Here is a 12,511-nt window from a genome sequence, read left to right on the forward strand (position 1 = left end):
AAGAGCGCCGGTGGGAGGAAACGTCTTGCTCATGGTCATGGGGCTCCATCGTTGAAAAGCCAAGGCTCAACCGGGGCTGCTGGCCGCAGCTCCATGCTCCTGCCCCCGAAGCTTTGCCCAGATCCCCATCCCACCTCCCAGCACCCTTGGTGCCACCTGCCTCCTCCACCCCTAGGCATTCTCCCATGGAGGAGAGAAGCACTCCACTCTGTGAGCCCTTGTGTTTTCATCAGAGTTCAAGGCCAGGGTCAAGGGTCCATCTTCTCCCAAACCACCCTGCTGGCTTTTAGTGTCCACCTTCCTTAAGGAGTAACAGCCACAGAGAAGGGACCAGCAAGGAGTGAAGCCCTGTTCTGAGCCTTGGAAGGGAGCGGCTGGGAGGTAGTCCTCTGGCAAGAACGTTTGAGGGCCTACTAGTTTGACCCCTTCTTTCCAGAATCTCCAGTGGAATGACACAGAGGACTGAGGGTCTGGGGAGTCTACCTCTGCCCCTTGCCAATAACCGTGGGCACCCGCAAAGCTCTCACCTGGTGCCAGGCACTGCTCTGAGTGCCTTGCGCATACATGCTTTTCACACCGCCTGGGAAGAAAGGTACGATTATGACCCTTGTTTTACAGGTGAGGAAAGGGAGGCACAGAGAGGTTAAGTGACTTTCCCGAGGTCATTCAGTGAGTGGCAGAGATGGGGTTTGAGCCCAGGAAGTCTGCCTCAAGTAGCTGTTTTGCTTCAATAAATAATAATAATAACAACAACAACCACAGCTACCATTTGACGACCCCTTCCTATGTGCCTGGTGCTTTAATTCCTCAGCGCAATGCTGTGACTTAGGCGTTGTTCTCCGAATTTCTCATTTCATAGATGAGTAAATCCCGGCTTAGCAGGGCGCCTGGAGTGAGGTGACTGCAGAGGTTCGCAGACGTTAGGTCTGCCTAAATCCGAAGCTTCCACCCTCCTCTGCCTCTGTGACTTGCTGCGTAACTTTGGAGCTTTCGGAGACTCAGTTTCCCTGTCTTAAGCCCTCTGCTCCTCTTGCTTTCCCGCTCCAGCAAGTGAGAGTGGACTGGGTTGCCGTGCCGGGCGGGTGTGGGTCGCCAGGCAACTCCGGAGTCTCCTCTACCCCATCGGCCCCCAGCAGAAGTCCCAGCTCCCGGCGTTTTCTGTCTCGTGGCGAGTTGGGGCGGAGGGAGCGGCGGGAAGGTGCCGGGTGGGCAAGGTCGGAGCTGCGTCACCGACAGGCCGGCAAAGCCAGGGAGAGAAGGCCCCGCTGTGATTTGGGGAAGGGCCGGGTTGGGGGGGGGGGGGGGCCCATAAGTCACGTGCTCAGGGCGGTTGTGCAGGAGCGGACTGTCCTCTGGGAACATAGAAGCGCCCCCGACTTGAGTAGGGGCGGGGAGGGAGCGCCGGAGGAGGCAGGTTCTGGGCCAAGTGGATGGGGGTGGGGGGGGAGGTAGGGAGCCCGCGGACAAAGGAGGCGGCCGGCGGCCCAGCTGTTTTGAAAAATGCTTCCTGTTTCTTTAAAGGCGCTCGCGGCTCGGGCGGCCGGGGCTGGGGAGGCGGTGGCGGCGGGAGCTGCCTCCTCTCCGGGCGGCGGCGCTGACTGATCTCGCGAACTGGGCTTCTGTGTAAACTGAGGCTAAACAAACACAGATGGAGCGCAGCGGGCGTTCTCCAGAAATGCTGGCAAGGCGGCAGCGACTTCAGATGACACTCTGAGCGCTCCGGGAACGGACAGCCCAGCGGCTTCCCGAAGCCGGCGGCGCAGCTGCCCCGGGCGAGGGGGAGAAAGGGAGAGAGGGAGGGGGAGGGCGGGCGAAGGGGGAGAGCCAGAGACTCCTCGGCGCTGAGCACGGCGGCGGCCCGGGCAGCCCCACGCCCCTGCCTCGCGCGCCGCCCGCGCCATGAAGCACATCCCGGTCCTCGAGGACGGGCCGTGGAAGACCGTGTGCGTGAAGGAGCTGAACGGCCTCAAGAAGCTCAAGCGGAAAGGCAAGGAGCCGGCGCGGCGCGCGAACGGCTATAAAACTTTCCGACTGGACTTGGAAGCGCCCGAGCCCCGCGCCGTCGCCACCAACGGGCTGCGGGACAGGACCCATCGGCTGCAGCCCGTCCCGATCCCGGTGCCGGTGCCAGTCCCAGTGGCGCCGGCCGTTCCCCCAAGAGGGGGCACGGACACAGCCGGGGAGCGCGGGGGCTCCCGGGCGCCCGAGGTCTCTGACGCGCGGAAACGCGGCTTCGCCCTCGGCGCAGTGGGGCCAGGACTCCCCACGCCGCCGCCGCCGCCGCCGCTGCCGCCTCCTGCTCCCCAGAGCCAGGCACCTGGGGGCCCAGAGGCACAGCCTTTCCGGGAGCCGGGTCTGCGTCCTCGCATCTTGCTGTGCGCACCGCCCGCGCGCCCCGCGCCGTCAGCACCCCCAGCACCGCCAGCGCCTCCGGAGTCCACTGTGCGCCCTGCGCCCCCAACGCGCCCCGGGGAAAGTTCCTACTCGTCAATTTCACACGTAATTTACAATAACCACCCGGATTCCTCCGCGTCGCCTAGGAAACGACCGAGCGAAGCGACTGCCGCCTCCTCCGAGATCAAAGCCCTGCAGCAGACCCGGAGGCTCCTGGCGAACGCCAGGGAGCGGACGCGGGTGCACACCATCAGCGCAGCCTTCGAGGCGCTCAGGAAGCAGGTACCCGCTCCCCGCCGCACGCCCTCACTGCGCCCGGGGACGACTGCGGGAATGGGTGGGCGAGCGGCCGGGGCGGGATAGAGGTGTGTTTAAGGGGCAAGGTGCCCCGCCCGGTCGGACCCTGGTGCCCAGACAGGTGTGGGCAGTCCTGGGGCAGTGACTTTGCCACAGCGTTGGTATGGATCATAGTTTTCAAAGTGGCTATAAGAGTTGGTTATCTCTGGCCTGAGCACCCCCCGCCCTCAACCCCCGCCTCGGGGGTAACGCTGTCTGCGCGTCTGACTTCAGCCTCCATAGTTCATTTTTACGGCAGCGAGTATTTGCCTGCCGGAATCCCCTGGGCGCGGTGCGGAGTGGAGAGGGGAAATGTGGGAATCTGTCAGGGGAGGAACGGGCGGCGGGGGGGGGAGCCTTCTCCAGTTGGTGATGGCAAGGCCCGGAATGCTGCGGTGGGACAGTCCGGGGGAGCTCGTCAGCCCCTCTTCAGGTCCCAGCAGTGATGCCCCGAACACTCAGGTTGCTTCCGGGCTATGCATTCCTTGCCCTGGCATCCTCAAGAACCCGCGCTACAAGCCTATGCCCTTTCCCCAGGGGTGGGCTCAGGAATGGGCTGGTGGGAGCCTTTCTAGCAGATCCCTTCCTTTCACCGGTAGTGAAGCAGGCACCTCTGCCGAGGGGACTGCCTAGTTGGGGGATTCCCTCTGGAGCATCTTCAGAGCCTAGTTCTGGGGTGGATCCGGGACTTTTTAATTTGGGGCTGGTGCAGGCTGCAGTCACCAGATAGTGCCCCTGCGCAGGTAGTGGAAGAATACTTAACCCAAGAATTACCCGTGGTGGGGCGGGACAGTTGCTTGGGCTTCTAGGCTTATTTTCTTAGCGAGAAGGAGCTCTAGGAAGGAGGTGGTGAGTTCTCTGTCACCCCCACACAGGGCGTGGGGAAGGGTTAGGGTAGATGTGGCTAGTTTGAAGGGTGTTTTTTTTTCTTTTTCTTTGCATACTCTGCAGCTGACTTGCTGTGTGACTCCAGGAATGTTGCTCAACTTCTCTGGGCTTTAGCCAGCAACGAAACATTTCGGAAACCATGATCTTCTTTTTGGATCACCCTCCTCTTCCTCCTAGGGGTTGGGATGGGGTGGGGCAGTAGTGCCTGTGTCCGTCCATGGAAAGGAAATTGAATCCTTGGGGGAAAGAGGCCCTATGACTTTTGAGCCAAAGTGTCTTGCTTGGGCTTGGGGAAAGTGATCAGTGAGGTGGGGTGGGGGTGGGGGACGGGTGGCTGTCACAGACCAGGCTGGGCCTCTGCCCTCAGCCACACCAGCTGGAACCCTGGGCAGTGGGCCCAGTGGAGCAGTCAGTCCCACCCTCAGCCAGCAGCTCTGTGTCTGCATCGCTGGGTAGAGGTGGCGGTGCGTGGGGGATCCTACAACCCATTCCCCAGGACAGAAGGATAACAAAAGGGCAGAGAGATGCCTGTCCACCTGCCCACCTTGCCACTAGGGAAGCCCCTCCTAGACTGGGGAGGAACGTGCCCAGAGCCTCAAAGCTGTTGAGTAGCAGGTCAGGGCTGGCACCTAGGGGCTTTGACTGCCGGTTCTGGGCCCTTCTGCTCCTCTATTGCCTCTCTGTATGCCGAGAGAATACTCATCTGAGTGCTCTGTTACATCTCATGTGCCTGCTGGCTTTTACTTCATTCAACAATCAATTCCATCTCATTTGATCTAAACATCATCCCTGTCAAGATTGGATTAACTCATTTTATAGTATGGAACACTGAGACCCAGAGACGGAAGGAGACTTGTCCAAGATCACCCAGTGGGTTAGGGAAGATGACAGCAGTTTCTGGAATGCCCTCCTGGCCAAATGCTTCCCACAGTGCCATCTGTACCAGCATCACGTACCACCCCCCCAGCCCCCAGGCTGTGATGTTTGTTAACAATCAAGGCAGGGTGCACACTTGGCAGACCCTTTGAGATGAGATTGTTCACCCTGGTCTCCTTTTACTTCCCCCCTTAGCATGGGAAGTTCTCTATAAAAAGGGCAAGTTCAGTGTATCTAAATAGAAGGCACACCCATGCCCTCTCAGGGAGAGAGTGTGTATGCAATGCAAGCACACAGGCAGGTACACACACACATGCTCCTTACACGTGCTCAAGAGCACACACAAATGCACGGTCACAGAAGTGCCTGTTCCTGTTTGTTTCCTCCTTGCCCCAACCATTTTGCCCCTTCCCTAGAAAGGCTGCCAGGCCATAGTGGGCACCTGCCTGTTAGCTGGGAAGGAAAGAAATACAGCCAGGACGTTTCTGGTCGTAGAGCCAGGGGCCAAGGCCACACCCACCATGTTCTCCTCACCACCATGGCACCCATTCGATAGAGGAAGTCCTGTGTTCTGGAGGAGCCCCTTCCTCCTCTGGGCTTCAGTCTTCTCTGTAAAATGTACTCCCCACCCACTCCCCGAATCCAGATGAGCTGCAGCTCTGGAGCTAGGCTCGTGGCCTGACTGAAATGGGTCCTTGGAAATGGACAAAAGGCAGATCAGCTCTGCCTGAAATGGGGCCTTGGCCAGTGTGGCATCGAGATGGGTTCTGGGATTGTGGCTCTGGCCTGGAGCTTCATTCTCCTGAGCAGCTTCCTGGTACCATGAAAGAAGCACTGACCTGGGAAACTGGAGGCCAGACATTGAGTTGTTCCTCCCCTGCATGCCTTCTGTGTGGCTGTGGGCAAGTCACTGACCCTTTCTGGGCCTCAGTTGCTGAAGTTGTAAAATGGTAATATTGCTGACCTCATCCAGTGTTGAGAAGAGCAAGCGAGGAAAGGTAGGAGGCCTGTAACAGCAGTGAACATTTCTTTCATTTCATTTCATTTTTTTTTTTTTGAGACAGAGTCTCTCTCTGTTGCCCAGGCTGGAGTGCAGTGGTGTGATCTCAGCTCACTGCAAACTCTGCCTCCCGGGTTCAAGTGATTCTTCCGCCTTAGCCTCCCGAGTAGCTGGGATTACAGGTGCACGCCACCACACCTGGGTAATTTTTTGTATTTTAGTAAGGATGGGGGGTTTCACCATGTTTCCCAGGCTGGCCTCGAACTCCTGAGCTGAGGTGATCCACCCACCTCTGTCTCCCAAAGTGCTAGGATTACAGGCATGAGCCACTGCGCACAGCCAGAGCAGTGAACATTTCTTAAGCATCTCTAAGTTCCTCAGGGCTGGGCAAGGCTCTCGACAGATGAAGCAATAAGAATTCTTTAATTGTTTTAATAACTGTCACAGAAACTAGCATTTACCACAGGCTTATTTTGTGCCAGGCATGGTGCTAAGCTTGTTATGTGTATTAGTTCATTTAATGAAGTAGATATTATCGCACCCCCTGCCCTGTTTCACAGATGGTGACACTGAGTTTCAGGAGCTTATGTAAGTTGTCCCGGTCTTTTGCCACTGCACGTGGCCTTGTGGGTTTTGTGCTACATGCTACCTTGGCACACCGTTTGCCAGACTCCAGGGTGGCGGTGCCTCGTGGGCATGTACAGTGGCAGCCTGCGTAGCTGTGTGCCGCTGTTGCTGTGGAGCTTGGGTTGGACTCCCAGGGCCCAGACTCCTAACAGCTCTGCTCCTCAGCCTGTCTAATGTCCTGGAGCCATCTACCCTCAGCATGAGGAAGCCAGACAGGCTCCCATTGTGTCATAATCCACAGTCCTCTCAACCAGGAAGGGAGCAGGGAGGGTGGCTGCAGGGCCGCAGGTGGGGAGGTGCAGGTGGGAGAGAGGCCCTCTGGTCTGGTCTGCACTGGGTGGTGCAGGGCAGATGGTCAGGCTGCAGCACATGCCACCAGCGCAGCTGCACCAGAGCCCTCCCCACTGCCTCATGTGAAGGCCATGTGTGCACAGCTGGCCTGGCCTGGGAGTGGGGCTGCTCCCTGCCAGGTGGGAGGGGTCAAAGGGAAAGGCTGGCCTTGAGGGGTGGTGAGGGAAGGGGCCAGAGTGGCAGGACCTTCTGTCTCACAAGCTGTGCCCACCCTTGGGGCATGTGGTGTGCGTGTGGATTTCCTCTCTCCCCTCAAAGCCCCTCAGGGTTGATGGAGGATGGCAGCAATGGAAGGCAGTGCGGCTTCTGCCGTGGTCTTCTCCACGGAGGACATGCCAAGCCACTGGGGCCTGGGCTACCTCCTCTGCTGTCTCTGGAGCCTCCCAGGGGGTCCTTATTGAGTGAACTCAGGGCGGCCCTGGAGGGGGCGTGGGAATGGTGCCCTTAGCACCTCCCTTACTCTGAAACCCCACAGGGTGCAAGGAGGGCATGGGGAGTGCAAAGCAGCCTGTACACCATCCCCTCGGGCAACGAGGGACAGGCCTGCTTGCACTGGGGGCTCCATGCAGATAGGTAAGGGTGACAGAGGCCTTCCTCCTGTTCCATCATGTCCAAAGTCACCAGGGTGGCTGCCGTGGAGCCTCACTGCACTGAGTGAGTCCTTACCTGAGCCTACTGTGGGATGTCTGTAGTGCTGTCTTCCCAATTTACAGATGAGGACACTTACAGAGAGGTGACGCAGGTTGCTCAAGCCCACAGAGTGACCAGGATCTGTACTGAGGCCTGTCTGGCCCTGGGGCCATAGCTCTTAACCACCAAGACCCAGGTTCTGAGAGTCCAGCCTGGTGGCAGTGCAGGAGGCTGGGATTTTAAAGAACCTATTTAGATAGACTTTGCGAAGGACATTGAACAGCTCTGGGTAGAGTGGCTTCACATCAGGAGTCCAGCACTCACTGACACGAGACGATCAGATGATAATTTCAGTGGAATCCGGTGCTCATCTGTGTGTAGTGGATGTGGAGCTGTTAGAGCCCTGTGGGCCCAGGAGTCTTGGTGGGCTTCCAGGAGGGCGTCTTGGGCTGGGTCTGAAGGGTGGGCAGGAGTTGGCACAGAAGCAAGAGCATGGAGGGCTTTGAGGCCTTTCTTGCATTCTCTGGTGGGTTCTCGGCGTTGTTTCTTTAGGAAGTGTTCCCACATTTGCCCCTGCGATCTCGTTCTGAGGTAGCAGGTGTTCTAATGCCCATTTTACTGGTGAGGAAACTGAGGTCCTATGAGCTTATGGACCTGCCTAAGGTCACATGGCTGGCCAGGAGTGGAGCCAGGCCCTCGGACTCCCAGGCCAGTGCTCTTCGTGTTTTTTCATGCTTGCTGGAACTGGGTCCAGCTTAGGGTGGGTGGGGTGGAATGTTTTGGGGGCATATGGGACCTCGCGAAAATGCCAAAATCTGTTCCTCCAAAGTTTAAAAATCCTTGTGGGATGAGCACAAGGCAGATCCTTTTACTTTTCTGGAAGTTGGGCAGTCTGTCGGGAGTGGGAGCCAGGTAATTCTGCCTCCTCCTTTGGCCCGTGTCCTCTGACCAGGGTGAGCCGACAACGGCTGTGGGGGACTCTGTAGGTGGTGGGGGTGGGTGGGCTCTGGGCCTTGCTGTGGATACTCTAAGAGGGATCTCATGGCATCATCAGCCCAGAACTCTCCATCCCCAGCTCAGGAGGGTGGGCTGCCTACCTCCTCACCTTAAGCTATAGACACTTATTCAGATCCCCGAGCAGTTCCTGCTGGCTAACTGGAAAGAGCCCAGCTAAGCCACGAGTTCAAAACCCAGCTCTTCACTCACCAGCTGGGATATCCAGGAAATTCCTACATGCCTGAGAATCACATGCTTTTCTGTAAAGTGGAAGTGACCATTTCTACCTTATTGGCCCGCTTAAAAGATGAATACAGACACTGTATTTGAAACATCCACCCTCTGCCTGGCCTTATGATCATAATAACAGCAAGGTGGCCTGGGCGCAACAGTCACGGAGAATCTGTGCGGCTCAGACTCCGGTGGAAGCTGCTTGATGTAGTCCTTGAAGCTCTGTGAGCCGCCCAGGCATTCCTACCCCGCCTTTCCAGATGAGGAAACGGAGGCTCTGAGGGGTGAAGGCACTTCCCAAAGTCACACCGCTTGTGAGTGCCTGGAATTCAGACAAGCTCTTTCCACCATACTTCGACGTCCTAGAACCAGAACAGGTGCTAAATTCTCACTTTGCAGTGGCAGCCCAGGCTGGGGTGCCTCTGAGCTGGGCTGTTGGGGGCTCAGGGGCTGCATCCTGGGGCATGGGCACCAGGAGGATCTGGAATTGGCCAGGTGGTAAGGAGCTGCCCCTAGGGGCCGGGGAGAAGGAGAGGTGAGCAACCTGAAAGATGCCTTTGGTGTCCCTTATGTGGCTACCTCTGGTGTGGTGGTGGGAGCTGGGAGAGCCTAGTGGCTCTGTGCCTGGTGTCAGTCAGATGCGTTTCAGGCTCCAACCAGGTCTTAGCTGAGTGATCTGGGGCCCAATATGTCACCTCTCTGTTTTTGTGTGTACAGATGGTGGGGAAGGTTTTAAATGGGCTACTACTACCTGTAAATAGCTACCACAGTGTCAGATATACAGGAGCTCAATGGATGGGTTTCTTCTTGTTAGATCTGGAGCTTGATAGAAACAATAGGGCAAGGTGACATATCTAGGACAGAACTGGCCCAGAACCTGGTATGGGGGCCTCTAGATTGGCCTTGGCCTCAGCTGTCACTTTGTGGTCCTACAGTGACCCTGGATCACAGTGTACAGATCCCTTCCAAAATCCCTGCTCCCTCCTGGAAGCCCAGCTGTTACGGACCAAGGGCTCAAAGAGCTGGGTCTTTAAGGGAAACTCCTAGTGTGGCCTCTGTGTGAAAACAGTGCTGAGGGCTGTGTCACAGAGCTGCACCCAGTCCCCAGAGTCTCCCTCAGGCTGCCACACCCTCCCTGGGGTGAAGAGGAGGCAGAAGTGCTGGCTGGCCCCTGAGACCCCCTTCCCTGCCCCAGGACTACCAGACCTTGTTTATTTGTTCAGGCTGATAAAGCAGGATTCCCTGGACTCTGGCTGGGAACGAGCAAAGTGCATTGTTCTGCCAGCATTTCTGGGATGGGTTTGGAGCTGCAGCCAGGGCTGGGAGTGGGAGATGGGGTGAGGGATGGAAATGCATGGGAGCTGGCTTTCTCTGTTGCCTTCCTCTCCCTCTCTGGGTTTCCTAGTCTCAGCACCCCCAGAGGGTGGAGGGCGGGGCAGGCACGTGTCCTGGCTCCAGACCTCCTGCTTCTCACCCCCTCTGGAGCCCCTTTTTGAGGACCTTCTGCAAAACCAACCATAATACTTTCACAGACCTCTATCAGGCCTCACTCCATGCAATGCACACATCATCTCATTTAATCCTTACCACCTTGTGAGATCAGTCCTGTTCCCGATATGACAAGGAAACCGAGGCTCAGAAAGATTCTATCCCTTGCCCAGAGCATTACAGCTAGACAAAGCTAGAGCCAGGAGTTGAACCCATATGAAAAAAGGTATGCTTAGCTTTATGCCAGATAGCTTCATCTTCATGATCAGAGAGAGGAAAGGTGTTTGAGCCCAGTTCAAAATATTCTAGAGTGAAGATCCAGAGGGAGAGATCATTCATTTGTTCACTCATTGCCTTAATCAACAAACCCTTTTGAGGGCCTGTTATGGGCAGGACCTGTGCTAGGCGCTGCAGACATAGGCCTTCCCCCCACAGTTCATAGGGAGACTGAGCACTAAAGAGCCACAGTATGGGCAGTTAAGGACAGACGGGGTACTGTTAAGGCCCTATTAAGGGCAAGCTGTCCCTCCTGGTGTAGGGTAGGGGAGGTCAGGGAACGTTCTTGGACACAGTGAGGTTTAAAGTGAGATCAAAGTGAGTGATGTGTTTAGGGTCCCCAGTCTAAGGTGACTGTCTTGTTGATGCTTTTTCTCCATGCTCTGGAATAGGGATTTCCATCCTTGGCACTATCGACATTTGGGGGCAGGTAGTTCTCTGTTGTGGGGGCACTGTAGGATCCTGTGCACTGTAGGATGTTTAGCAACGTCCCCACCTCCGTCCCTGCAATGCCCCCACTCCCCTGTCCCTAGGGGACAAAATCATTCCTGGTTGAGAATCACTGGCCTGAAAGAATGCCTGGCATATGGCGGGCGCTCACTAAATACTTGTGTGGATGCATCGTGCTGTCCCACCCCCTGTGGGATACGGGTTCATCAGTGATATGGATGCCACGTGTAGATCCTGAAGAGCCACAGCGAGGAGAAAACCAGGAGCCATCGTTGCTGGGTTGTTAGCCCTTTAGGTGAACAGTACATTATAGGAACAGTGGGGTCTGTTAGTTAGCATCTATCAGGTTGATTTTGTGGAGCTATTTCCAGGTTCCAAGACAGAACTCTGTTCAAGTGTACCACAGTCTTTGGAGCTTTTTGCTCATGCAGCACGAATATTGGTGGAGAGAGATATTAAAAATCAAAGGCTCCATCTTTCACCCCATACGAATCCCTGTGCAATTAGTGAGGAGCTAGTTGGTGATGAATCATTGACAAATGTGTCAAGTTTGTTCAGTGCTGTGTGTATTATGCCACTGTTGTCTGCCCAGCAGCACCCCAAGTCCTGAGGGCACAGAGTAGAAGATTTTTAAAAAATGAAAACCAGCCATGTTGGTGTCTTTCCAGCTGAGCACTGACACTTTCCTTCCTGTATGTTCCCAGAGTCCCAGGTGTGACATTATAACCTCACTCGAGTGTAAGTTCTCTGAAGCAGGAATCAAGTCATTCATTGTTGCACTCCCCAAGTGCCCAGCAAAACAAGTGTTGCTGAATGAATGAATGGAACATCAGAGCTGAAAAAACAAAATGCCTGTTCTCTCAGAGAGATTCCTGCTCAGGAGGGTGGAGGACAAAGCCCTGTGGTGGTCGTGGAAATTCACTGAGCTTCGATTCAGACTGACTGGCTGGCGGGCATGAGCCGAACCTGTTTCTTCCCCAACAAAATGGGAATGTGGGTATATCTCAGAGCAGATGAGCTGACGTGTGTGTGTGTGTGTGTGTGTGTGTGTGTGTGTGTGTGTAAATAGCAGGTGCGTAGAGCAGATCATAAGGTACCCTTAGCACCCTATGATCTGAGGGTGGAGGGCTCAGATATACCGTAGACAGGCCGCCTCCCATGCCTGCCAGGCTGGGCACCACGCCCCTGCAGCCCCTCCTGATGCCTTCTCCCCTCAGGTGCCGTGCTACTCGTATGGGCAGAAGCTGTCCAAACTGGCCATCCTGAGGATCGCCTGTAACTACATCCTGTCCCTGGCGCGGCTGGCTGACCTCGACTACAGTGCCGACCACAGCAACCTCAGCTTCTCCGAGTGTGTGCAGCGCTGCACCCGCACCCTGCAGGCCGAGGGACGTGCCAAGAAGCGCAAGGTATGCACCAGCCGGGTGGGCGGTAGCTTCTGGGGAGCATAGGGGAGGCAGGGACAGGAACTTGGGGGTGCCCTGCATATGCCCAGAATTCTGAAGGGGCCAGAGAGATCAGCTCTTGGAGGTTTGCTGGGAGTTGCCTCAGCTTCAGGGCTCCTCAAATCCCTGGGATTATAGGTGTGTCTCTACTTCTGGTAACCGGCTGCTGGGTGACCTCGAACAGTCACCCAGTGTCTCTGGGTCCCAGTTTGCTCCTCACTTAAATGAAGAGGACCATTTATCTCTAAAGCCCCTTCCTGGCCTTAGGTGCTCTGGTGCTGAATTCCTTGGGTGGCCCCTGAAAAATGTCATACCAGGACAAGATTCCCCTGAGCAGGGTGACAGCCCAGGAGAGCCCTTTGGCAGGTTTTGGGAGGGTGACTTGGCCTGTGGGTTATCTGAGGCTATGCATTAAGGGCGGTGATGGTCATTCATTCATTCATTCTGGAGAGACTGATGAAGCTCCAACCATGTGCCGAGCACACTGGGCACGGGTATAAAGATGACAAACATATGGTCCTGG

At 56.2% G+C, this 12,511-nt stretch overlaps 1 protein-coding gene across 2 annotated transcripts in view; it reads left to right on the forward strand.

Moving 5' to 3' along the window:
- The first annotated feature begins 1,621 nt into the window (after positions 1–1,621).
- ATOH8 (atonal bHLH transcription factor 8) overlaps positions 1,622–12,511 on the forward strand; it is a 34,289-nt gene continuing 23,399 nt past the window's right edge. Inside the window, exons 1-2 of one of the 2 annotated variants that reach the window (XM_058429113.1) lie at positions 1,622–2,676; positions 11,761–11,952. In XM_058429113.1, the coding sequence (XP_058285096.1) occupies positions 1,900–2,676; positions 11,761–11,952 (969 nt within the window). In that variant the 5' untranslated portion in view covers positions 1,622–1,899. The remainder of the gene's footprint in view (positions 2,677–11,760; positions 11,953–12,511) is intronic. The other variant, XM_032177552.2, reaches the window with a different exon arrangement.

The sequence above is a fragment of the Hylobates moloch genome, unplaced genomic scaffold, assembly GCF_009828535.3.
Source record: "Hylobates moloch isolate HMO894 unplaced genomic scaffold, HMol_V3 SCAFFOLD_15, whole genome shotgun sequence".
NCBI lineage: Eukaryota > Metazoa > Chordata > Mammalia > Primates > Hylobatidae > Hylobates > Hylobates moloch.